The sequence below is a fragment of the Tenrec ecaudatus genome, chromosome 6, assembly GCF_050624435.1.
Source record: "Tenrec ecaudatus isolate mTenEca1 chromosome 6, mTenEca1.hap1, whole genome shotgun sequence".
Taxonomy (NCBI): domain Eukaryota; kingdom Metazoa; phylum Chordata; class Mammalia; order Afrosoricida; family Tenrecidae; genus Tenrec; species Tenrec ecaudatus.
In genome coordinates, this window is record NC_134535.1 from 59870381 (window position 1) to 59897966 (window position 27586).

A 27586-nucleotide genomic window follows, 5' to 3' on the forward strand; every position below is an offset into this window, starting at 1 on the left:
ACTTTTGTCGATGCTGTCCATAAGCATGGATCCTGGTGGCTCGGCCATCCAATCAACCCCCCCACCCAGCCCTCTGCAGGAGAAAATCTAGCTCCCCCAAAGATTATAGCCTAGAAAATCCCGTCAGACAGTTCTACGCATCCGATGACATCACCATGATGCAAAATCAACTCGAGACAGAACCAAGCAGCAATAAGCGACACAGACCTTCACCACCCCTGTGTGTGATTGTCATATTGTGAGATGTGTGTGTTGCTCTGATGATGGAAGCCACCCCACCGGTATTTCTGAGACCTGTAGGGTCACCCATGGTGGACAGAGTTCAGTGGCGCTTCTGACTAAGACAGACCAGGAAGAGAAACCTGGTAATCTACTTTTGAAAAATAGTTTAGGAAAATTCTTTTGATCTCAAAAGAATGCTGTCCTGTAGCATGCTGGAAGAGGAGCCCCGGGTTAGAAGGCACTCCCGATACCCAGTGTCGTCAGCAGTGGACTCGACTACACAAAGCATTAGAAAGGCAGTGCAGAATTGGGCGATGTTTTGTTGTATCGTACCTGGGCTCCTCACTAGCTGGAACGCACTCTGTGGCAGCTAAGCACAAGTACAGGCCTGCTTCAGCCACGTGCTTACGACAATTGTGGAAACCCTCTATTCAAGGAAACGTGTCCCATTCCATAGGGCCTGTTCTCATAGCTTAATCCAACATGATAAACCAAAGTGTTCTAGGTTTCAAATACTAGTTCACGCCTTTGCATCCATTCATTCCACCAAATAGTGTTTATTGAATCTCAATGATGCCCACTCCTCCCTTAGGGGTATGGTTAAATTCCAAAGATTATATTTTACTGCAAAAAATCCGTGGTATGTGAAGTAGGGAATGATTATATCACTCACAAAATAAAGGATGACTATTACAAAACTGCCAAATTGCATCGTTATGCATCTGCCAAACCTTGGGGAACCGTGACTCTGCCAAGTTCGCGCATACCTCAGCGCCAGCATGTTGCTTGTCTTGCACCTCAGTGTGTGTTCTTGACAGACAGTTATGGAGACAGATGATGAGCTGCAGTTTCCACCACGTTTTCCTTTACTCTCGTCATACATGTGACAGGTTAGGTCATGAGAGAGTCGCTAAGTGAGGAGTAGGCGTCTATGCTAGGGATTGTGGGCAGAGCGGGACTCAAGACACATGAGGTTTTTGCCCTCCTGGAGCTTACATTCTAATCCATCCCAGTGCTTCTGGGGGGTCTGATGTGCTAGCAAATCTCCTTTCTTGATAAATGATCGAATCTTAAGATGATATGCAGTGCCTTGGAAATTGCTGTGCTTTAAAAGATATTTGAGTATGTCTGTCCATTTACATGTCTTTCATGTCACTCTTCAAACATACATTGACATTCTTGATAAAAATGTAATATACTTGTATATCATATGAATTATTTATTTATACCAAGAGTGAACTACACTTCTAACTTTCCTTTGAAAAATCAATGATATGTGATTTCTTTACTGAAGACTCCTTAGTGAAAATTACACCCTTAATGAGCCCCAAAATCACATGAACAAAAGACAGAAAACACAGACACACACGGTGTCTCTCCTTTGCAATCATTTTTCTTTAATGAATAAAACTGTGACTCCACCATAACTTTCTCATTTCATATGAAACATTGTCAACACACCGACAATTTGTTCTCATTGTTCAACTAATGTGCTTCTCCTCTGGAGCTCTGCGGTGGTGCAAACAGCTAGCATGCTCAGCTTCCAATCAAGAAGGTAAGAGTTGTGTTTCACACAGAGGTGCCTCACAAGAAAGACGTGGTAGCCTCTTTCTGAGCAATCAGCCACTGAACACCCTGTGGCTTTGCTCTGCCACACAGGGGTTGCCATGGGTTGGCATGCATGTTGTATAGCTTCTATTATTGTATAGTTTTATTTTATTTATTGTGTAGCTTATTGTACAGTTTCTATTATTGACTCTATAGACGCTGGAAGATGACAGAGCACTCTGAGCATCCCATTTAAAGAATTTTAGAATGGAAAAGGACTTTTTTAGGTCTTCAGCACAAGTTCTGACTTAGCAATGAGGAGCACCGTCCTTGGGAAGACGCCTTGAGCTGTCCGACTGATGAAGAGCCCACCAGACTCCGGCAGGCTCCGGACTGGCAGGACTGTCCTCTTCCCACTAACCAGAAAGCCTTAGATTCACAGTATCATTTTTACATTCTGGAGTGGATGTTTCCTTCTGAGCAATGCGTGCGGCTCATAGGACTTTAGATATGGATTTAAAATTTGGCCTCTTAGACTGGTAAGATATAATGCCCACTGCCCTCCAGTCAGTTCCGGCATAGAGCATCCCCGCACGGTGTTCCTGAGAGTGCAAGCCTTTCCAGGAGCAGAGAACCTCGTTTTCCTCCTGCAGCACTGGTAGTGCTTGGTGGGTTTGAACTGTCAGCCTCGCAGGTCATAGCTGAACACTAGGGCTAGTGGAACCACGGTGCCACTAGGGCGCTCGATACTGGCAAGAGACCCTGAGTAAAATTTCCTTTCCATTCCTTCCGAATAGCCCCCATGGAGGTCTCAAATGTGAAGGTGACCAATGATGGCAGTTCAACCTCTCTCAACGTCAAGTGGCAGAGACCTGTTGGAGATGTGGACTCCTACAACGTCACCCTGTCTCACCAAGGCACCGTGACGGAGCGCAAATTAGCACCTCAGCTTACTGACATCCACTTTAAAGACTTAACCCCTGGGCGCCTCTATCAAGTTACCATCAGCTGCATCGCAGGTGACTTGTCTGCTCAGAAGACGGCAGTTGGCAGAACAGGTGAGTCTTGGGCTCCAGAATTTTCTCTGGTTGTTCAAGTACGCTTGATTCATCCTCATAAAGGGCAAAGTCAGTTGGAAGGAAGACTCCTTTTCCAGACTGGGAAAGATGGTTCATAGGCCTGAGGGCGTCTGTGGGTCCGGACCGCACACCTTCATCTGTGTGCTTGAAACATACGTGTTTGGATTCCTGGACCATCTGAAGACTGTCTTTATCTGTGCCTTTTCATTTCACACCACTAAAGTAGCATAAGGGCAGGAGCATTAATAACAATAAATAATATACTTCTGAGAGAGTCTTAGAGGGAGGGTTAGTGACCACCTAGCCATTTTTCCAACAATTATTTTATGAATTTATGTCACCAAGCATTTATCCAGAACTTTTGGTGAATAAGTTTAATGTTCTATGAACTTTGGGAAGTTTATGATTTCATTTGCTTTTAATGAAATTAGACAGGGCTCAGCAAACGATGCCAGTGGGCCAGATTTGTTTCTGTATCGTGGGGAGCTAAGAGTGGCTTTTACATTTTCTTATTTTCTTTCATTAAGTGGTCGTTAAAGAAAAGAAAATTACAAGACCAAGGTCCAATTCTTGCCCCTAAAGCCACAATATTTACTATCTGAATTTTTACAGGCAATGTTTTCCAAACCCTGCTTCCAGTAGTCTACATTGTAAGAGTGTAGAGGTAGAATATAGACATAAACAAAAATGAAAGTTCTAATAATGGCCAGGTTTTTTTTGCTGTTTCCATGAACCAAGCATATAACTACATAGGTTGCATCCATTTTTTCAGTTCTCACAGCAGAGTCCTGAGAAATATCTTACTACTCTGACCTGTCTGTAGGTAACCTTGAACTTCACATAACACAGCCACACTCACCCAGACTGTGTGTGGTGGTGGGTAAACCCAGCTGTGTGGCATCAGGCGCCATTCTCTATGCGACTGGAGATACGAAGGAAGTGCTCTATTGTCCAAAATAGAAGAACACGGGTTAGAACACTTTGTTCTGATAACCTGGGGTCTTAGAGGCTTGCAGGTAAACAAGCGGCCATCTAGCAGAGAAGCAAATAAGCCCACATGAAAGAAGCACACCAGCCTGTGTGATCACGAGGTACCGAAGGGATCAGGTATCCAAAGATCAAAAACAAACAACCATATCGAGGTGAACGAGGGGAGTTGGAATGAAGACCCAAAGCCCATCTGTAGACAATTGACTATCCCCCCACAGAAGGGTTATAAGGAAGGGATGATTCAACCAAGGTGCAGTATAGCACTCACAAATCACACATAATTCCTCTAGTTCCTGAATGCTTCCTCACCCCACTACCATGACTCAGTTCTACCTTACAAATCTGGCTAGACGAGAAAACACACAATGGTACAAGAGCTCTCCACACATGGAATTCAGGACAGATAAATCCCTCAGGAACAGTAGTGGGAGTAGCGATATTATGAGGGTAGTGGGGTGGCTGGGGAGGGGGGAGGGGGGAGAAAGGGGGAGCCCATCACAAGGTTGGATATATAACCCACCCCCTTGAAAGGGACAAATAACAATGTGGGTGAAGGGAGACAATGGACAGTGTAAGATATCAAATAATGATAACAGTATATAATTGATCGAGGATTCATGAAGGTGGGAGGGTGGGGGAGGGAGGGGGAAAAAAGAAGAGCTTATACCAAGGGCTCAAGTAGAAAAATGTTTTGGAACTAATGATGGCAACATATGTACAAATATGCTTGATATAATTGCTGTATGGAATGTTATAAGAGCTGTAAGAGACTCCAAATGATTTTTAAAAAGAATAAAAGAATTGGAAATGTATTTGGGTAGTAACCATAGGTCATTTCAATTTAAATATCTATGTTGACTAAAAGTAACATTTAAAATAACCATTGCCCATTGCTGTTTGTTTGATCAGGACTTACAACAATTCACAGGCAAAGGTAAAACTGTCCCAGAGGATTTGTAAGACTATATGTCTTTATAAAGTCATGCTCATAGAGTGCCTGATGGTCGTCATCTGCTGGCCTTTCATTTAAGGGCTGAGTATTTAATCACAGCACCATCAGGCCTTCTACCATAGTAAAAATATGTTGATTCTATAGTGTGAGAGCAAAAGTATTTGTTTTATATATATATAGTTTTTGACACTCACTTTTCTTTTAGAAGGAAAGTATAGAATAAGATTTGGGAGAAGTTGTAACCAAAAAAAAGAGAAGAGAATGTGCTTTCCCCTCACAGAAGGGTCACAAGGAAGGGATGAGTGAACCAGGGTGCAGGATAGCACAGATGAAGCACACAATATCCCCTCTGGTTCCTTGAGGCTCCCTCATTCCCCTCCCCCACCCACTACCATAATCCCAGTCCTGCCTTACACTTCGGGCTAGACCGGAGCATAGACACATAAGAGCTCATGACACATGGAATCCAGGTCAGAAACCACCCCCTCGCCCCCAGGGACAGCAACGGCAGTAGTGATACCAGGAAGCAGGGGGGAGATGTGGAGAGCAGGAGAGGAAGGGGGAACTGATCGCAATGATCAACACATAACCACGCCTCCCCACCAACCCCACAAGGGGGACGAGCAACAAAAACTCTGGGGGAAAGGAGACAGCAGTCAGTGTAAGAGATGAAAATAATAATTTATAATTTATCAAGTAGTCACAGGGGGTGGAGTGGGGAGAGAAAGGGCAAAGAGAGGAACTGATATGAAGGGCTCAATTAGAAAATGATGATGGCAACCTATGTACAAATGTTGCTGATACAATTGATGTGTGGATTGTTACAAGAGCCCCAATGAAATGTTCTTTCAAACAAATGCAAATGAAGAGAACATGTTTTAGAACTCCAAGAGAGCCCCGGAGTAGGTGACCTTTAACTCCCCTGCCAAAGAAAAGGCAGCTCTTGGTCAGGAGGAGAGGAAAAAAAGGGAAGACGTCTGAAGTGGAAGGAAAGATGGAAACACAGCACAGAGGCAGAAGATCCCAGGAAACTCTCACTGGAGCCCAGCAGCTCAGGGGGAGGAGTTCGAAACCACCAGCCCCTCCTTGGGAGAAAGACAGGCTTTCTCCTTCCATAAAGAGTTATGGTCTGGGACACTCATAGGGCTGCTCTCCCCATCCTATGGGGTCCTTACAGGAGGATCAGCCGGAGCACGAGGCCTTTGAGCGTGGTGCTGGTTTGTGACCTGGGTTACAAGGTGGGCGGCTAATCTCAAGGGCAGCAGTTGGCCCTGCCAGCCACTCTGCAAGAGAAAAAAGGAGCCTTTTAACTCTCACCACGATTTCTAGCCTTGGAAACCCACGGGTCCAGGCCTTCTCTGTCCTCTCGGGTCTCTAGGAACCAAATTTGACTTGACGGCCGTGCATTCTGAGTCAGAGATCCCTCTGGAAGGATATGGGCTTTGACCTTGTAGAACCACAAATGTCAATTCGAGGGCTTGTCTTCTGTCGTTAACAAGGAAACCTTGAGTGCTTTAGGCCACCTGAATAATAAGATCAGAGTCGTGTTGCAAGGAGATTTAACGTTTTTCATTTTGAAAAAGAAGAAAGGAATGTTGCGTGACCACAGCATCTCCTCAGAGAGATGCCACATCCAGAATGTCTCCATCGTTAGAAGCAAAATCAGTGTTGTCTCACAGACCAGCCTGTGGGCAATACAAAGCATCATCCCTATCGCTGGATTATCGATGGTGCTAATGTTACTGATACATCACTGAAATTATTTTAGCATAAATCCCGTTAAGTGTCAAATGCCTCCCCATATGAGGCGAAAGACCACTTTTTTTTTTTTTTAATGTCTGTAACAAAATGTATCCCTGAGGCTCACCAGAGGAACAGGGCCCATGAGTTACAGTGTCTCTGTGGCAGCCTTTTGGGCCAGTAAAGACCACTCTTATAGTAATCCACAGACAGGGAAACCTGCTAAACGGTTTTGAATGACAATCTCTCAGGTTGCTTATGGAAAGTGCCTCCTTCCGACATTCTTTTTGCCCTTTAGTTCCAGAGAAAGTGGGGAAGCTGGAGGCCAGCAGCAAAGGCCGGCCGCGGGCCCTTGAAGTGAGCTGGCTGCCCCCTGCTGGAGACTGGGAGCAGTACCAACTCGTGCTCTTGGATGCGTCCGCGGTGCTGCTCAACATCACTGTGGCAAAGGAAGAAAGGCGCTATGTCATTGATGACCTAGGGCTCATACCAGGAAGACTGTACGATGTCGAGGTCACTGTTCACAGTGGGAACCTGAAGAACTCTGCGCGTTGCCAAGGCAGGACAGGTGAGCCACCATCCACGAGTGAATGTCGGTTGTTAGTTGTCAGTGGGTCTCTTCCAACGCAGCGCTCCATAGAGCTCCCATAAATCACTCCACTGGGCTTCTGAGGTGCCTCTGTCTGTGGGCCTGTCGTTTACTCACATTCCCATGTAACCTACGTAACCATCAAGGCCATAGACCATGTTACCTGAATTTGAGATATTACAAACTAGTAGATTTTCTCTCTGGTTTGTAGACAGACTGTCGGCTGAAGACGGGCATGGAATAACTTATATTTAATCTCACCGAATGAGAGCATTAACAATCACTTCCACTCATAACATCATCCTACTAATTACTCCAGAAACTACATTCAAGGCTGTGGCCTTCGGGAAGCAAATCTCTGTGCCATTCCTTAGAGGTCTTTCGAGATGGGTTTGAACCTCCGATCTTGGATTAGTCGTGAAGCTCTTAACCATCGTGCTGCCTAAGGACTCCTTTAGAGACCGGGAGTCTCCCATCAGATGCTGCTGTGAGTAGGCAGCCTCCGCCTCTTTTCATGGACCCACCAGTGTTCACCTCTCAGAAAGGCCAGGAAGAAAGTTCTTGGTCATTTCCAAACTATAAGGGTAACAAAGACTCCCAACCTACCTACACACGTAGGCACGGACTTTGCTCTGCTGTTTTGTGGATGACAAAGTTGGATTAAGTATTTTTGTATGCTAGATTTTATATGGAGAGGACAATGCTAGTTAATTAATACCTGGTCAGCATAAATTATTTTTCCAGCAAAGTGTTTTCTAACAGTATTCTGGTTATGTTACATGATTATCTGTTTAAGAAAAAAAATGCTTACAAGAATTTAAAAATGACAACAACTCTCTGAAGAAACCCCGTAATTGGAAGTGAATCAAAGTCTCCCTTGCTTTTTGCTCAGTACCCCTGGCTGTGCTTCAGCTGCGTGTCAAACATGCCAATGAGACCTCGCTGGGCATTATGTGGCAGGCCCCGGTAGCAGAATGGGAGAATTACATCATTTCACTAGCTGATCGAGACCTCTTGCTCATCCACAAGTTGCTCTCCAAAGATGCCAAAGAATTCACTTTTACTGACCTGGTGCCTGGACGGATTTACAAGGCTACGGTCATCAGTATTAGTGGAGACTTAACAAATCGTTCCTCAATATGTGGAAGAACAGGTAATATGCTTTATACTTTTTAGATTGTAAAAATATTCTGAATCATTTACCATTTAATCAACTTACAAATGCTCATTAAATGCCAATTATCCTGGGTATTGTTTTAAGAACCTTCTGTGATTGGATTCTGTTTCACTAATTCCAATTCTTTATCCATTTCTTCATTTTACTTTGTTTGACAATAATTTGCTAAAATCAAAAGAGCAATCATTCCATAGAGTTGTCCTATAAAGTAAAGTAGAGGAATGGGCTTAGAATCTGACAGAAGAACTGGGGTCAAAAGGAGGACTGTCTTAGTCAAAGGAGAAATAACAGATTTTATTGTATCGACTTATGATTGCTGGTTTGGAAGAAAGGAGATTAGCGAGGATGTAAATAGAGGGCGGAGTTGGTGTAGCTGTCCCATGTGCAGGGCAGCGACTGCCTAGAGAAAACACGCGGGGAGTTTGGACTTCAGTTCCAACGCAAAGGAGGGGGCACAGGGGTGCAGAGGCCAGTAGGGGGAGAGATGTAGTGACGTGCAGTAATCTTCCGTTTACTTTTCTCAGTGGGACAGCTCGCAAGGTCTTAACTGGAGATTCCCATCTTCAGTTTATGTGCTGTTGCCCTGTATTTTTATGTCAATCTCCTTATTTAATCCCACAAACAGCATTACCGGTTCCTGTCGTCACTGTTGATGTAGATTTACTCACCAATGTATCGCTGATTTTCTCATCTTTCCTTCCTGCATCTCACAAGTCCTGTCTGGCACCACTTTATCCCAAGAACATTCTCCAAACGAGTTTTAGGGACAAACTTTCTCTTTTGTTGGTGTGGGTATGTCTTAATATAGCTCGCAGTCATGAACTGTTTTTCCCTGGGCTACAATTCTGTGCGCAAAGTTATTTTCTCTCAATCCAAAGAGATATTATTCTCACTTTTCCGACATTTATTGGTGCTGTTAAAACGATCAGTCTAATTTGTATTTCTCTGTGGGTAGTCTGCTGCCTAGTACGGCTGCTTTTAAGAACCGCTCTTTGCCGTAGAATGGCCTAGGTGAGAGCTTTTGATCATCCTATATAAGACTGAGATTTCTGTATTTGTAGAATAGTATCTTTCATTAGTCCTGGAAAAACCACTTGTCATCATCACCCTCGCCCAGATGTCTGATTCCTAGGATTAAGGGTATATTTAAAAGAAAATTCCAAGCTCTTTTCCAAAGTGAAGGTACAATTTTTCATTCCCACCAGCAATGCATGAGATTTCCAGTTCCTCTACTTCCTTGCCTGCACTTGGTATTGTCGGGTTGGTTTTTTGTTTTCTTTTATTTCGGCCATTTTAACAGGTGTGTATTTAGGACTATCTAAATGTGGTTTTATTTTGCCTTTCCCTAATGTTATTGGCCACCACACCACTTGTCTGTCCGTTTGTCCTGCTATGGTAGCTTCTGCGTTGTCGGGGTGGTGGGCGCTAGGTCACTGGTGTCTTTAATCCTGGCAGGGTTACCCAAAGTGAGCAGGTTCCACACAGCTTCCAGATTGAGGACAGCTTGAGTCAGCAAACTGGAAGCACACATTCACCTATGCTAAGAAATTTTGGAAATAGCTACTTGGCCAACTGATTTAAAGATATCAGTATTTGTACATATTCCCCGCCAAAAAAGTAGCTCAAAAGAATATCATTGCTATTGCATGCAAGTAAATTTTTTACTGAAGATAATCCAACAACTGTCGCAGCAGTGCATTGGAGGGAACTGCCAGAAATTCAGATTGAGAGGCAATGTGGAATGAGGGATATCATTGAGGATGTCAGATGAGTCTTGGCTGAAAGCAGAGAATACTAGAAAGACATTTACTTGTGTTTTTATTGACTGTGCAAAGGCGTTCCACTGTGTGGACCATAACACACTATAGATATCCTTGAGAAGAGTGAAAATTCCGAACACTTCACGAGGCTCACGTAGAACCTGTACATGGATTAAGATACAGTTGTAGGAACCGAACAAAGGGAGTGCTGCAGGGTTCAAAATCAGGAGAAGATGTGCATTCTTTCTCAATACTTACTCAATCTCCATGCTGAGCAAAGAAGAGAAGCTGGATGATGGGAAGTAGAAAGCAGTGTCGGGATTGGAGGACGGCTTATTGACAGCCTTCCATACGCAGATGACACACCCTTGCTTGCTGAAAGTGCGGAGCACTTGACGCACTTGTTGATGACAATCAAGGACTGCAGCCTTCAGTAGGAATTACAGTTCCATGTAAAGAAAGCCAACATCCTCACAGCTGGACCAATTGTAACCTCATGATAAACGGAGAAAAGATTGAAGGTGCCAGGGATTTCATCTTGCTCAGATCCACAATCGACGCCCATGGAAAGAGCGGTCAAGAGATGAAACAACCCATTGCCGTGGGGCATAAATCTGCGGCACAAGACCTCTTTAAACTGTTGAAAAGCAAGGGTGTGACTGTGTGGACTGGTATTTCCCCGACCCAGCCTTGATATCTCCATTGCCTCATCTGCGTGTGCACGTTAGGCACGGAATAAAGACCAAGGAAGAATGGATGCATTGGAGCGTGGTGAAACTATTGAAAGTGCAATGGGCTGTCAAAAGAACAAACACATCTGTCTTTGATGAAGCACAGCCAGACTGTTCCTAAGCAAAGATGGTGAGACTTGATCTCGTGTACTTTGCACATGTTATCAGGAGAGACCAGTCCCTGGAAAAGGTCTTCATGCTTGGCAGTGACACAGAGGAAGGCTCTAGACAAGATGGATTGACACCGTGGCTGCAGCAATGGACTCAAGCATAAGACAACGTGAGGACCAGGCGGTGCTGTATGAGTAGGAACCGACTCGTTAGCAGCTGACAAAAACACTGCTGTTGAGCACCATTTATATGCCTATTTGCTGTCCATTTCTATCTATCAGTGAAGTGTCTGTTCAAATCTTTTGCCCATCTTTTTTTAATTGAGTCTGTTTTTTATCAAGTGCTGAGAGTTCTATACTCTGGACATAAGCTCTTTGTCAGAGTTTGTGTGAGAAATATTTTCTTCTAGTCTATGACTCATCATTTTGTTACTTTTTCAGTATATTTTGCTGAAACAGAAATTTTCTGTCAAATTTATAATTTTTTATGCAGATCATGTTTTGGGTATTATAGCTAAGAAATCTTTGCTTAACACACGACTACAAAGATTTTCTCCTAAAAGTTATATGGTTTTACATTTTAAAGATTAGTTCATGATTTGTTATGAAGTAGTTGTTAAACATGGTACAAAACATAAGTCAAAGTGTACTTGTTTCCATATGGATATCCAATAATTCCAACTCTGTTGAAAAGGACCTTTCCCTGTTGAATTACCTTTCCACCTCTGTAAAAAAAAAAAAAAGTATGGGTCTATTTCTGAAGCCTTAGTTCTGCTCCATAATCTCTGTGTAAATCCTTCCACCGATTCACATGGTCTTGATTACTGTCGCTGTATAATAAGTGTTGACATCGGGTGATGTCAATCTTCGACTACACATAAACCAGGCACACAGAGCAAAGACAGTTGTTTGAACAGAACTGGGGAGGATCCTACACGGTTTACAATTCGGAAAGGTGTGCATCGGGTCGTACCCTTGCACCACACTCACTCAGTCCGTACATGAGCAGGTCGGCGCAGAAGCTGGACTCTGAAGAACAACATGGCCATGGCTTTGAGGTAGACTGAGCCTGCAATAGGCAGATGGCACAACCTTGTTTGCTGAGAGTGAAAGGGCCTTGAAACACTGATTGATGCAGATCGGTGGCGACTACCTTTATTCTGGATTACATCTCGACCAACGTAAAGAAAACAAACCTCCTCGCCACTGGGCCAGTAAGCAACATGGCAATTAATGGAGAAAGGACTGAAGTTGTCAAAGGCTTCATTTTACGGGAACCCGCCATCGATGCCCACGGAGGCCACCGTCAAGACGTCAAATGGCGCATTGCAGAAGGACAAGCTGCTGCAAATGATCTCTTTAAAATGTTCAAAAGCACAGGTGTCCCTCTGAAGATTAAGTGTGCCTGACCCACGCGGTGGTGATTTCAATGGTCTCCTGGGCACTTTGAAAGACAGGGCAACAAAAGCAGGGTTGATGCCTTGAATTGGTGTTGGTGAAGCATATGAAAGGCACCATGAACAAGGAAATCTGGCTGGAAGAAGTACAATCAGAATGCTCTTTGGAAGCTCAGATGGCAAGACTTCACCCCAGGCACTTTGGAGAGATCAGTGCCTGAAGAAGACCATCGTGCGTGGTAAAATGGAGAAAACCCTCACCGCGATGGATTGCCAAAGTAGCAGTCATGGTGAGCTCACACGTAACAGCAGCTGTGCGTATGGTACAAGACCAGGAAGTCTTTTCTGTCGTCAGTCAGAGGATGGCTAGGAATCAGGGCCAGCTCAGTAACATCTAAGAACAATAACCAAATCTGCCCACGGTGTTCATTTTCCAAATGAGTTTGGTCAGTCTAGGTACTTTGCTGTCTGTGTGAATTCTAGAATCAGTATATAAATGCTTTTTCTATATATCCTGCAAGGATTTTGATTAGGAAGTGTTGAATCTGTAAATTAGCTTGGGAATGTTGGTGAGCGGATAGCCAAACAATATCTCTTAAAATCCACATATAGTAATATCTTCTAAGGAGTACGTGTGCATCTTCATCTAAAGGTCAAGGAACTCTGAGGAGGGGCATTCTAAGGTTCTCACCATTGGCCACAATAATTCAAGGAAGAAGCACAAAGAAGTATGCTGATCGAGAACGACTTCGACATGTTGGATAAACTCTGTTGATGCGTGGGTTAGCAGTCACAATGGTGACCACTTAGGAAAAGAGCTCACGCTTAGGGTTAGACATAGTGGCTTATTGGAGTCAGGTTGGTTATTTGTTGGAAATTTCTTATAGGTTAAGTGATGTAAATTTGATGAACTTTGGTTTTTCTCATCACTGAAAAGGAAATAATACAATCAGTATCTTAGAGTTTTAAATGAGTATCAAACAATGTAACTGTATAAAGCACAGAGCCCATAACTGGCTCCCAGTAGGCATGCAGTTATTGCTGTCTTACTATTACTAGCTGATAATATAATTCATGGTATTATATCGCTTTGCCATGCAATAATAAGAATAGACCTCTTGAGAGTGAGTTAGCACATAATTAGCCAGGTTACCAGACCACATTCTAGTCACCAGGTGGAAGTGATTTCCCAATACCACCCCAAAACAGCCATCAGGTAGATCCCATGACCTTGGGTTCTCACAGGACAAGGACAGAGAAAATAGCATTAAGTAAGTGGTCTTCAAAAGTAGAAGTCTTGTGACAAACATCATCCTCCACAGCCTCTGCTACCCAAGGCCAGAAGAACTAGATGGTTCCCGGCTATCACAATTGACTACTCTGGTCGGGATCACAACAGAAGGTGGTGGACAGAGGGGGAGTGAAATGTAGGCTGAAATTCAAAGGCATGAAGAAGATAGAAAACAGGTCTACTAGAGACTGGTGGGAGCTCTGAAACTACAGCCCTTAGACACCCTTTAAATCTCAAACTGAACTCACTCTTGGAGATCACTTTTTGCTAAGACAATAGATAATAAACCCGTAAAGGAAACAATACCTTGGAGGGATATAACGTTCAGAAAAAAATCAAACCAACCAAGACCAAAAGAGCCCTCATCTGCCCGAAAATGAAGCTCCAGAGGCAGGAAGGGACAGGAAAGGAGGATGGATGGACACAGAGGACCCAGGGAGGGGTAGGAAGGGTGCTGTTACATTGCTGGGATTGACAGGAATTTGATGAAAGAAAAAAAAGGAGGTGGTACTCTCTCTCTCTCTCTTTCTCTCTCTCTCCCCTGCCATTCAGTCAATTCTGACTCATGGTGACCCTACTGGACAGGGTAGAACTACTCCTGTGGGTTTCTGAGATGATAACTTTCTACAGGTGTAGTAAATGACCTCTTTCTCCTAAGTAGCAGTGCACAGCATAACCACTGTGCACCCAGGGGTCCTAAGTGGTTGACTAGAAAGCTCATTTGCAGGTGCCAGTTTGTGTCAGGAGCCTCCCTCATCCGCAGGATGTGTCTGTGTCTTTGTCTTGTCTTTGTCTCTTTTAACACTTAAATGGCCTCTTTAAATTAAAAAGAAACGAATTTCCTCTGTAAACTCATCCAAACCACAAGAAAAAAGAAGCCTTTCATTATTTGAAATTTTAAATCAAAGTCACTCAATAGGTATGCCTCTTTTTCCTTAGATCTAAAATGATGTTGATTTCCAAAATAATAACTGTTCAGAAAGATGAACCTCCACAAAGAATATTCTCTGTGTGTCACATAAAATAAGCCAAGAGCCTGTAGGAAAAAAGACAATGTTTTTAGCATGTTCAACTCTGCCTCCATGTTTTGCTTACCTTTGGGGCTTTAGGGTAATGGGGTGGAGGGGTGGTGGCGGTTGTGTGATCTCTCTGCCTACTGTGCTTTAGTGCCTGCCCAGGTGACTGGCCTGCATGTGACCAACCAGGGGACGACCAGCAGTCTGCTTACTTATTGGACCCAAGCCCTGGGCGAAGTAAAGTCATACCAGGTGTTACTGATCCACGACAACGTAGTCATCAAAAATGAAAGCATCCCCAGCGACATCAGCAAATACAGCTTCCACGCTCTCAAGTCAGGCAGCCTCTACTCGGTGGTGGTCACAACTCTGAGTGGAGAAATGTCTTCCCGACAAGTTGTGGCAGAGGGGAGAACAGGTAAGGAATAGAGGGTGTGTGTGTGTAAGCGCTTGCCATCTCAAACGAGTATGTTCTGGAGTTTTAAAACATAGTTGGAAGCAGTCAAACTTGAGCACTACATTGAGCTTGGGGGTCTAGATCTTGGTCCTAACTCTGATTCTTTCTCTACGTGTCTGTTTTGCAATCAAAGCACTCATTCATCCCTCCTCATTGACAATTGCCTGAAAATATGTTCATGATAAAATCAGTAGGACAGTTAATATCTTCTCTAAGATTATTTTCTGATATTCGTTGATGACAGTTCTACTTACCCTGCACATATCTCTGATACCCGGGACAACTTCTATTCAGTACTCCAATGATCGATTTGTGAATTATACTTCTAGCTAGAAAATTCATTCCTTGAAGGTATCCATAGATTAGCTTTTTTAATATAAATTTTGTTATCTGGAGTACAATAGGCTCTCAGTAAACCCCAATTGAATTAACCAAATATTATCATTGCCGTTAGAGGACCGTTATTGCCCCCATTCTGGCTTAAGACCATAGTTGGTCAAAGTTTCAGACTTCTTGCTCCCAGGAAAAGATTTAGGCTTAATGTTTGCCACTAGAGGGCAGAAAAATGCTTTGTAAAAGAAAATACAACTATTAGCGTTCCTTGTTAGGCAATTCCCCCAGGAATAAATACTTCATCACATGAAGATAAAAATTATCTCTGGGTCTTAAGATTCTTAGGGAAATGATTGCGTTGGTCTTTCTCTCAAGGATCTTAAGTTTACTGTTAAGTTTGATTCAAGATGATCCATTTGGATTAGGCTGTTCCTTTTTTCTGATGGGGAACCCTCTAGACACATTCACACAAACATGCCTCCTTTCTAAAATACTTTGTCAACAGAAACCACGTAAAATCCATACGATCCACGTGAGTTGATCCTCATGCTCTGCTCAGCCAGAACGGCTCGGTGCAGATTCATTTTGGCTAATCATCTGACAAGACCACTGGGCTTCCAGAAGCTAAAGTGAAGTCCTCACATTCTCTTCTTTCTTTTCTTCCCCTGATTTTATTTATTTCTAAATCATTTCACTGGGGGTTCTTACAACTCTTATAACATTCCGCACATCGATTGTATGGAGCATATTTGTACATGGGCCGCCGTCACCATTCTCTAGACCTCTCTTCGCATCGTGCAAGTGTGCCCAGGCCCAAAATGACTCCAACCCTTGACTTTGCCTTTGTTTTTTCAAATTTCTCTTTCTGACTTCCAGTCCCCTCCAGTGTGAGTGGAGTCACGGTGAACAATTCTGGTCGTGAGGACTACCTGGGCATTTCCTGGCTGCCGGCACCTGGCGACGTGGATAACTATGTGGTGACACTCTCCCATGGCCAGGTGTTTCAGTCCCTCCTTATTGCAAAATCTGTCAGCGAGTGTTCCTTCAGCTCCCTCATTCCAGGCCGCCTCTACAATATCACCATCACTACAAGGAGTGGCAAGTATGGAAATCATTCCTTCAGCCAAGAGCGGACAGGTAAGGAACTGTGGAGGCCCCGGGGCTGCCCCCAAATCCCTGCTAGCCACGTGTTCCTGGGTACCTAGAACAATTAGAGAGAGAGCGAGAAAATCCTGGAACGATAGGATTAAAAGCAGTTGAGATCACAAATGTCTTTATATTTTGACTCAAGAAACAGCTTTTCAGTAAGATCAACACTGCTTTCCGAGTTAGAATTCACATCAGCCCCAGAGTTGTTGTTGGCTGCTGTGCTTTGGCTCCGATTCAGAGAGCTTCCACATCACAGAAGGGAATGGTGTCCAGTCCGACTCCTTTGTCATGTTCAAGTCCGCTGTTGGGCCTCATCTAATGGAGGGTTTCGCTGCTTTTTGTGGACCCTCTATCTTAGCAAACATGATGTCTTTTTCTTGCAGTTGGCCTTTCCTGCTGACAGGTCCAAAGTAAGCAAGTCCCGTCTCTCAGTGTTTGCATCGAAGGAGCAGTCTGGGTGCATTTCTTCCGGGACCGATGCGTTCAGTCTTCTGGCAGAGCCCGGCCCAGTCCCTGTTCTTCACTCATAGCACGACTGGAATGCAATGCTCTCTCTGCTGTTTCCTATTTGATTGTCTAGCTTTCATATCAATATGAGGCAACTGAAATTGTCATGGCGCAGGCCAGGCACCCCCGAGTCACTAAGAAATGTTTGAACTCTAAAGAGATCAACTGCAGGAGATTGCCCAAAGCAAGCCATTGTTTGGATCTTAACCGCTGCTTCCATGGAACCTGTTTGTCGGCCTAATGTAGCATGAACTCATTGATAAGGTCATTTTTTCCATCTAATATTCAAACATACTAACAAGCATTTCTCTATGTGAGTATGTTCTTGCTGCCAGGCTCTGAATTTTTGTATGCAAATTAATTTAAACCTAGACCATTTTTTATTGAGGTGGTAAAAAGCCAAACTCGCTCACCTTGAGCCCATCCCCCCTCCAAGTGGCCCTGCGCTCCGTAGAGATTCCCCGGGCTGTGAACCTGGAGGAAAGCAGAAGGGCTCCCTGTACTCCCGTGCAGCCACGGGAGACTTCCAGCCTCCAGCCTCTCACTTAGCAGCCTGACGCTTAGCCCACGGGCCAGGTCACCGCTCCCACTGGACAGATTAGGAAATCAAGATCGGGAAGGTTTAGTGACTTGTCCAGCTTGTTGAACGGGCGACACTGTCATTATGTTTCCCTCTTGGATATAAGGCCAGTTCTGAGTGACATCAGAGTCTGCTAAGCTATGGGTCCTACATCCTTCCGGAAACGTCTCTTGATCGGGACCTTTATTCATCCCTTTGCACACACAGTGAAAATTTGAATCTTTGTGATTCTGGGACTCGGGAGCAATCTCTTGGCAAAGATCATCAATGCCAGTGCTTCGGTGTGTTGAAAAGAACTAAACAGAGACGTCAAAGATTTCCCTGACGTGGTTTCTGGCATTTACCTGTGAGATTTCTGTGTGGAGTTGCCACCAGCATTTTATCAAGTCTTTCTTTCTGAAGTATGTGTCAAGGCACATCTTTCTTTCTGAGCTATGGGTACTTAAGAATTTCTGGTTTTCCATGGGAATTGGGGATAATTAACACCATCCTACAACCCAGCACAGGAGCTCTGGTGGCATAGTGGCTGTTAACCACATGGTTACAAGTTCAAACCACCTAATTGGGCTGCTAAGCACACGGCTACCAGTTCTGAACCACCAGCCCCTCCGTGGGAGAAAGAAAAGGCTTTCTACTCCCATAAAGTTACAGTCACAGAAACCCACCGGGGTGGTCTGCCCTGCCCGGTAGGGTTGCTATGAGGCAGAATAAACCAGATAGCCATGAGTTTGGCTTTGGTTATTACCCAGCACAGCACCTCAGAGCCCAGTGGGTTTGTTAATAGGTCATTAGACTTCAGGATTTCCATGCAGTGGCCATTGGGTGAGCTTTGGGAACTCAGTGACCCCTGAACTTGTCCAGGAAGTAGCTGGGCTGAGGGAAGGTGTGTGCCTTTCTCTGGGAAGAAAGCCAGGCTTTCATCCGCGCCTCAGAGCTTCTGTGACTCGGGGACGGGGAAGCGACACAGATGTCTGTTGCCATAGCATCCTGACATCGAAGGATCCTTAAAACGCCATAATCTCCTCTCCTCACTTGGAGATAAACAAAGCCCTAGAGAGGAAGAGTAACTTCCCCATCCATGTAAGGTCACATGCATGGCAGGTAGCAGATTGGCCTGGATTGGTCCTGTGTCATGTCCATTCCCCACTATGAGGCCCTAAAGTGTTGAGGAGAGCTTGCGGGGGGCGGGGGGAAGGGATCTTCAACGACTGCTTTTTCAGAGGGAGCGTGCCAGTCCTGTCTTCCTTTACCTCCCTGAGTCGACTAGAGCAGACAGCCTTTCGGATTAAAGCCACGCAGGGAATATAAAGAGAGGGATATATAAAGAGATCATCCCTACCCTCTGATCATTTAAAGTGGAATTATACCGATAATCGCGTTAATGACTTCGATCTACAGAGCAGATTTCCATTTACAAAAACAGCCTCCTGTCAGTGTTTCATGCTGATCAACTTGGAGCCTAAAAGTCTCCAGGAATGGAAAGCTAGGCTACCTCATGCCTGGCTCCCGTGCTTCCCATCTGCATCAATTTCCATATGCTTCCGATCCATATGGTTTTCCTATTACAAGGCCTTTTTCTAAGGCCCCTTTTCAATGATCCTTTATTCAAAGCATTCTAATGACTCTTTCACCAGGATGAACATGGACTTGGCTCATGGCTAATCTAAGCAAACTATTGCCCCAGGCAAATCAGTTTAACTGGAGAGTTGTGGATACATTGTTATCTTGTTGATTTGGCTGCCTTTCCTAATGCTCTTGTGCTATATTTTGTGTAAAAATGCCAATATTTCTAATTCTGTGTGCATCATCTCACTGTGCAGAAAGGCAAGGCCTCCAGGTCTCATTTCACCTGGAGAGTCTCTTAGTACCTTAGTGTGCTATTCAGCAGGGTGTATTCTTCCTGTACTGTGATAGTTGCTTTGCCTTCAGAAAATTGCCTGGGTGGTTGAGCTTTCTTAGTTTATGCGTACAGCATCACTTCAGAATTTATTCACCTTAACTCTGTGACTTCTAAAGTCGAGCACGCCTCTAATTGGCTTCAGGTAAACATCGTGAAAGAAAGCATACTGATCTTTTATGAAGAGATATTCTCACGCCAAAACTAATCCATGAACATGGCCCAGCAGAGAGTTGTGCAGCTTACAGGTGTGAGAGACTTCATGAAATTGTTCGTGTAGGTGCCACCATTGTGAAGTGTCTGAGCCACTTCATGATTTGGGGGAAAGTCGAGGTGAGGAGCCAGACACAGGTCTGGAGCAATCTCTCAGTGGGTACTAACCACAGATCAAGGCTCTGCAAGCCTGGGGGACCGGCTCTTTGCGATGGTCGTTTAGCTCTCTGCATCTAAATGTACACGTCTTTCAGCACGCTATTTCCTTACTACTTACATACTATCAAGTGAGAGCCAATTAGGACTGTGGGCTTGACGGACAGCCCCAAAGGAAAAATTAGAATATTCTAAATGTCGTGCTCTAAATACAGAATTGACTTATTGCACAATGATCCCAATAACATCGATTAACTGATGAATGATTGGGGGGAAACCCTTGGGTCCCCAGAACTGATTTTTCTTTACATGTTTACATAGACTTGGATTGATTACAATCTTTAGTTCTGGAAATTCTGTATCAATTGCCACTTCCATGTAGTTAACAGAGCTCCTTTACGATGAATTCGGGTGTATAGGAGAAAGCCCTATCTAAATAAAAACTCAGACTCGACCAGTAATCTCTATTGGCTCATGGGATCCTCACTTCATTAACCCATCCCCAGGTCAACAGCCTCTCGACTCCTGTGTTCATCTCTTTGTTGCCTTCCCTTTGAATCCATTTTTAATCCTAAAAGTTTTGGATGTTTTTAAAAAGTAGTATGCAGTATGTAATCTTTGGGGATTTAGATTTTTCACTGAATGATGCACAGTGATTGGTTTCATCCATGTATTTGCTTGGATGTGAAGGGAGAAAGAATACTCTATCATATTTCGCTTTGTGTATTTACCATCTTATCCATCACATCTCCAGGGGATGGGAGAGGTCCCACACTTGGTGTTATCGAATTTTGAAAACGTTCAAAACTAAAAACTCACTGCCATCAAGTTGCTTCCAACTCATGGCGACCTAAAGGGCAGAGTGGAACCGCCCCTGCGGGTGTCCAAGCCTGAAACTTGACGGGAGTTGAAAGCCTCGTCTTTCTTCCCAAACAATCCAAGGAGGAGGGGTCAATGGCATTGCATGAGAATGACTTGAATTTGACTTGAATTGGTCACTAATGCTTTTGACCATTTCTTCATGGGATAATTAGCCATATGTTTCCTCCTCTCCCATATTTTTCTCTTGGATTATTCATACTCTTCATGGTAACTTTTTTTCTTTTAACACACCTGAGTCACCAAGGTGTGCTGGAATTATTAACATCTTCACCATCATTCCTATTAATCATCAGTTATCCTGTTTAATGCCCCAGTTTGTACATGACGCTGTGTGTAGGCAAATGACAAGCTTAGAATGAACTCATCATGTTCGGTTAAAAGGCTCATTTAATCACGCCAAGCAATGAAACTGTCGTTTCCCTCCAGAAATGTGTTTAATCTAAAGGCCTAAGAGTCTTCTTTTTAAATGCACATAAGAAACATGTACTCGCTCCCCCTAGCATCCCAGGTTGTCATCTGTGATCCGTTGCTCCCTCGGGTGACTCCATCGTCTGCTGCTGTCTGCTCTCTTTTTCAGTGCCCGACAAGGTCCAGGGCGTCAGTGTGAGCAACTCAGCCAGGAGTGACTATCTGAAAGTCTCCTGGGTCCATGCCACTGGAGATTTTGATCACTACGTCGTCACCATCAAAAATCAAAACAACTTCATTCAAACCAAAAGCATTCCCAAGTCTGAAAACGAGTGTGCATTTGAGAAGCTAGTCCCTGGGCGGTTGTACAGTGTCACTGTTACAACAAGAAGTGGGCAATATGAAGCCAGTGAACAAGGCAATGGGAGAACAAGTAAGTGGGGTGATTGCACAATCGGGTGGTGGCCTGGGCTGTGAAGGTCACCAAGCAGTTATGTAGCTGAACCTTGGGGCTCCTCTGCTTGCTGCGCAGTAAATGGTATTCCTGCGAGGCCTCCCTTGGCGCTGACATCATACTGCAAAGCTGTGGTCTGTGATGATGGAATATTTATGGGTAGATTAAAACAAACCTGGGGAGGGAGTTAGAAGGCCACATATCTCATTTCTCTTCCTGTCCTCGTGCATTCTGGCGTCAGAGTTCTCAACTTCTTGTTTTATCTTCCGATCGAGAGTATAACTCATTTTCTAATTATATTCTACCACCAGTTAGCATGTACGATTTATGTCAGGAAAAATACATTTTTAATAGTTGCTTCCAATTTTCCGTGTTTAATTATGCATGAAGTCGTTCAAGCAGCTTACTGTGGGAAAGCAAGCTGGCTGCCATTCTCCTGAAAGGGACTCAGAAGGTATTGTGCAGATACACCCTGATCACTCACTTCCCCCAAGTCCTCATAGCTTCTCGCTTGCTTCCTAGTCCCGGAGCCCGTGAAGAACTTGACACTGCAGTATAGGAGTACGGAGGATCTACAGGTGACTTGGACTAGAGCTGATGGGGACATCGACCAGTATGAGATCCAGCTGCTCTTCAATGACCTGAAAGTATTTCCTCCTTTTCACCTTGTAAACACTGCGACTGAGTATCGGTTCACCTCCCTAACACCAGGGCGTCAGTATAAAATTCTTGTCTTGACCATCAGTGGAGATGTACAGCAGTCAGCCTTCATTGAGGGCTCAACGGGTAATTTGAACTATGGTTCTTGAACTTGAGTAGTGGTCGTGGCAAATGGAGCACATAATCCACACATTCAGACTAAAGACTTAGGGGGGACAGAAGCAATGGCCAAAGGCATCCCAATTTTAAATATGCCAACGAAGTTTTGTTAGCTGGATTAACCCAAGTATGGCGAGGGGCGGAAGGTTAGGGATAATACAGAGGAATCGCATTGGATTGCTGTGGGTAGCTGGTGCTTGTAAGGTATGCAGATGAAGCTTCGCCAGCCCTTGGCTGGGTATCACATCCTGAAGCTTTATTGTGAGTGTTGCTGTCATTGTGGACATGAACAGTTAGTTCGCCCAAAGCATGTCCTTTGGTTCAGATCTACAACTCCATTGTTCCCATTGCCATTGTTTTCTGACGAGGAAAAGGAATCTTACGGTCCTACAGTCAGTAAATGTGGAAACCAAGACTAGACCAAAGCCATCTGAGTAGTCTGTAACGATCTTACTGTGCAGTCTTCTCTCTAGTCACTGACCTTGATCTCCCCCAGTAAACGCTCCCAACCAAGCTTTCAGGCAGAAAAGCCAAGGAATATGATGCGTTGATACTTTTTGCCAAGGGTGTTCTCTGCATAGATGCTGAAATACGCAAAGCAAAAAAAAATGTTCAGTTGAAAATGCCCACAATTCACGCGCTAAGTGATGGCTTATAAATGTGTTGTTGTTTTTCTTTTAGTTCCTAGTGCTGTCAAAAATATTCACATTTCTCCCAACGGGGCAACAGATAGGCTGACCGTAAACTGGACACCTGGTGGGGGAGATGTTGATTCTTACATGGTGTCGGCGCTCAGGCAGAATTGGAAGGTTGAGTCTCAGCCTGTCCCCAAGCACCTGCACGAGCACACCTTCCACAGACTGGAGGCCGGGGAGCAGTACCAGATTGTGATCGCCTCCATCAGTGGGTCCCTGAGGAACGAGGTGGATGCTCTCGGACGGACAGGTAAGCCTCCACCGTGCAAAGCCAAAGGGGTTTGTGGCGCTGCTATGACCAAGCGATCAATGGATATGGTCCTTGTTCCCGATGGCAGTGGTCTAAATCCAGAAACCTCTGAATGTGCAGTTTGGTGTGATTTCTCGTGTTGGGCTTTTCATTGTTCATAATAAGATTTTTCACAGTAGATCTTACTGTAGACAGCACGTCGTTCTGGTGAAATCCCCACTGGCCCAAAGATAGGCTGCTATTCTTGCTAGGTGTCATGGAGTTAGCAAGAAGATGGTCCAGAAGTCTGTGGTTTTCCAGTGTTCACCCAAATCCTTGTAACCATAAGATATATACTTGTGCCCTCTATGAATGAGTAACGTATCCATATTAGCACTAATATGATGTATTTTTAAAATAAGCTACAAGCACCTGCTGTGTGCCAAACAGTTTAAATGATCTTTAGCCACACAAAGTAGACATCACAGCTCCACTTTACAGAGGAGCAAAGTAAGACTCAGAAAGCTTATGAAATATTGCCAAGAATGCACACAAATGAGACATAGAGCTATGATCCAAATGTCCTCAGACCTGTCCTCTCTACGATGACATGTCAGCTCTTGGATGCTTTTCATTCTCTTGACCATCTATTTAGTTGTGCAGCTGTGGCTTCTTTCCTATGCCCCTACTAAGCCTTAATTACACACACACACACACACACACACACACGCACACACACACTTTCCACATTCGGAAGAGTGAGGCATATGGTTGGGTACATACCATATATGAAGCTAACAAGACAGACACATCCCTGCCTTCAAAAAGCTTTTAATCTGGTGGAAACAGAGAAGCTATAGATAGCTTCAGTACTGGGCTGGTAACTGCCCAATAAAAGTAATTACTGAGGACTCTACAGAGCCCTGGTAATGGAGGAGGCTGCTAACCATAAAGTCAGCAGTTCATACCCCCCAGCCACTCCGAGAGAGCATGCTGAGGCTGTCTGCTCCTGTAAAGATCTGCAGCCTCAGAAACAGCAGAGCAGTGCTCACGTGCCTTAGAGGGTCACCGTGCTTCGGAATCGACTCGTGGCAGCAGCGGCAGGAACAAAAAAAGAGCCTTGGTGCCTCAGTGGCTTACGTAAAAAGGTTGCCAGTTTGAATCCACCAGCCCCTCTGAAGGAGAAAGATGTGTCAAGTCTGACTCCAGAAAGATTTACAGCCTTGGAAACCAACTCTGTCCTCTTCTGTCGGTTGTTAAGAGTTGAAAGTGCCCCACGGCAGAAGATTTGGGTCTGAGTTTAAAAGCAAAAGAACAAGAGCCAGGGAAGGCTTTGGTGTAGAGGTTTACACATTGGGCTACTCACCTGAAGGACAGCAGGTGGAAACCGCCAGCCCCTCCACAGGCAAACGACAAGGCTTTCTGTCCCTGTAAAATGCAGAGCCCTGGTAAGCCACAGGGGAAGTTCCACCCTGTCCTATGGGGACACTGCGAGTTGGATTGGCTCGAGGACAATGAGTCTGGTTTGGTAACTTTTAAACTGAAATTACCATTATCTAGGTGAAGTGTAGGCTGACTTGTCTCCAGCAGAAGAAAAAAAATCACCCAGAGGTGAGAGAAAATATAGCATATTTGATTAGCTACTTTCTATTTAATATGTTAGACTGAGGAACGAGAGCCGTGTTGGTCTGGTAAGTAGATGGACTAAATCACAAGACGCCTTGGTAAGACGCTTAGAATGATATGAAGTCAGTACAGAGACGGCGACGTGAAACTTCCAGGGCGCTGTGCAGAATTTTGTGTGGCGTTTGAAACAGCGGAGGTCAGAAGCCAAGGGAGCAGTCAGGAGGCTGTGGCGACAAGGTTCATGAGAAACGGCATCGTCCTGGGATGCTCTCGGTGGAGAAGACGAGAAGTGGGTGGATGCCACAGAGACTTGAAAGATTCAAGAGACAGAAATGAAAAAAACCAAACAACTGGTGTTTGATAATAGGGACAAGATAGCCAAGGGTTTTATTTTTAGTTTTATTATTTTACTTCAACTATAACAAAAGAACAGCATTAGATGGAGGTTGGAGGAGATTTTTGAGATGTGCTGGTGTTAGCTGACTCACAGTGACCTTGTGTATGGCAGAAAGACACGTTGTCCGATCAAGTGCCATCTTCTTGATCCTTGGTATGTTTGAGTCAATGGTGATTGTTACTGTGTCAATCCATGTGGTTCCCCGTTATTTTCAAAAACAAGAAAGATATGTGAATTGGGAGGGTCACCTCCATATGGGTGACAGTTCAAAGCTGGGGAGGGGATGCGATATCCTAAGGAGATTATGTAGCATGTGAAAAGAACACAAAAGCCATTGGCAAGTAAAATGATTCTCCTGGTACACATATACTACGGATTTGATCAGCAGTTCTCAACCTGTGGGTCATGACCCCTTTGGGGATCAAATGACCCTTTCACAGGGGTCGCCCAATTCATAACAGCAGCAATAAAAATAATTTTCTTGTTGGGGGTCACCACAACATGAGGAAGTGTGTTAAGGGGTTGAAGTATTGGGAAGGATGAGAACCACTGGCTTAGATCAAAGCTTGAAGGTTTGAGTATAATTGGGAGTAAAAGACATAACATAGTTCCATCAATTAAACTGCCTTCATTGAGTGGAAGTTTGTTCAGCATTCTTCTCGTTCTAGATACATAGATTTACACCACTCTACGGACGTATTGTGCAGTGGTGGTAGAATCTGTTGCTATGATCATAAGCAGGTTTCCACAGAGTTTCTAGGTTCCGTGAGACTAAGAAGAAAGGCCTGAGATCTGAAAATCAGCCAATGAAAAGCCAATGTTGTACCATGAGTCAGAGGTCAAGCCCACAGCAGCTAGCTAGTGACATTTTCACTCATCTTTGCAGTCATTGGCCTTCAAAACTCGGTCTAAATTCAGAGGGAAATGGAGAATATAATTTTTTATGCAGCTCAATCAAGTCAGGAAATAGCTCCTCCTCTTCATTCCATAAGGTACACCTGAAAGCATCGATGTGACACAAGTAAAACAGGGACGTACGTCAACGAAACGTGATCCTCTATCTGCTGTTGATTCCAGAGGGGTTTTCTGAGTTGATTCTTTACTTTCCAGTTCCAGCCTCTGTCCCAGGAGTCACAGCGGACAATGCCTACAGCAGCCATTCTTTGGTAGTAACTTGGCAAAAAGCTGTTGGGGTCGCGGAGAGGTATGATCTCCTCCTTCTCAGTGAGAACAGCGTTCTTCTCAGCAACACATCAGAGCCAGCCACTGCTCGGCAACATAAATTCGAAGATCTGACACCAGGAAAGAAATACAAGATACAGATCCTAACCGTCAGTGGGAGCCTGTTTAGCAAGGAAGTGCAAACGGAAGGCCGAACAGGTACTAGTACCGCTTGTTACTGCGTACCGATGGCTCCGTGGCTCCGCGGGCTCAGAGGGATGAAGCAACGTTGGGAGGTGATGTGTATTTCTGACACACTGACGTTCACTGGGACTTATGACTTGCACACCAGGCAGCATCTCCTAGACACACACGCTTCACCAAACACATTGATTCCGATTTATCACTAAAACAGACACCATTCGTTTCCTACTGTTGCTGAAATAAATCATGATCAACTTATTTTTCTTCTCTTACACTGCTTGAGGTCAGAAACTCAGAAAGGGCCTTGTGGAGCTAAGTCCAGGTGCTGGCAGGTGATGATCTTTCTGGCGGAGAGTCTTTCTCGGGGAGAGTCTGTCCGTGGCCTTTGCAGTTTCTAGAGGTTGCCCACACTCCTCGATGTGTGCCCCCTTCCAGCAGTGGCATCCCTCTGCGTCTGTTCCCTCTGCGTCTGTTCTCTCTCTCTCTCTCTCTCTCTCTCTCTCTCTCTCTCTCTCTCTCTCTCTCAATCTCTCTCTCTCTCTGACGCTCTGTTTCCCCACCCAGCTTTCGGATATCCTGTGATCACTTTGGACTCACTCAGATAATCCTGGACCGCTTCCTCCTCTCAAGGTCTTCCATTTAATCGCATCTGTGAACACCCCTTTTGCTAATAAAGCGAGAGTAGCAGCTTGTAAGGACTGGGATACAGGCGCCCTACAGGCCCACCTGAGGGTGTTTCGTGAAGTATCGCGGCCTGAAGGAGACGCGGCCAGGGATGTACAGCTGAATTAGACATGTCCCTTCTCTTCGAAAGCTC

General features: G+C 44.6%; 1 protein-coding gene and 1 non-coding gene across 2 annotated transcripts in view; one reads left to right on the plus strand and one right to left on the minus strand.

Annotated features, from left to right (window-relative positions):
* Window positions 1–27586, plus strand: part of PTPRB (protein tyrosine phosphatase receptor type B) — a 121036-nt gene that overhangs the window by 52553 nt on the left and 40897 nt on the right. Inside the window, exons 7-15 of the mRNA XM_075552777.1 lie at window positions 2568–2828; window positions 6830–7099; window positions 8013–8273; window positions 14754–15020; window positions 16269–16529; window positions 21354–21617; window positions 22161–22424; window positions 23139–23402; window positions 26515–26784. Coding sequence (XP_075408892.1) covers window positions 2568–2828; window positions 6830–7099; window positions 8013–8273; window positions 14754–15020; window positions 16269–16529; window positions 21354–21617; window positions 22161–22424; window positions 23139–23402; window positions 26515–26784 — 2382 coding nt within the window. The remainder of the gene's footprint in view (window positions 1–2567; window positions 2829–6829; window positions 7100–8012; window positions 8274–14753; window positions 15021–16268; window positions 16530–21353; window positions 21618–22160; window positions 22425–23138; window positions 23403–26514; window positions 26785–27586) is intronic.
* LOC142452159 (small nucleolar RNA SNORA5) lies at window positions 6624–6755 on the minus strand. The gene has a single exon (XR_012785196.1). It is a non-coding gene; the product is annotated as a small nucleolar RNA SNORA5 (small nucleolar RNA).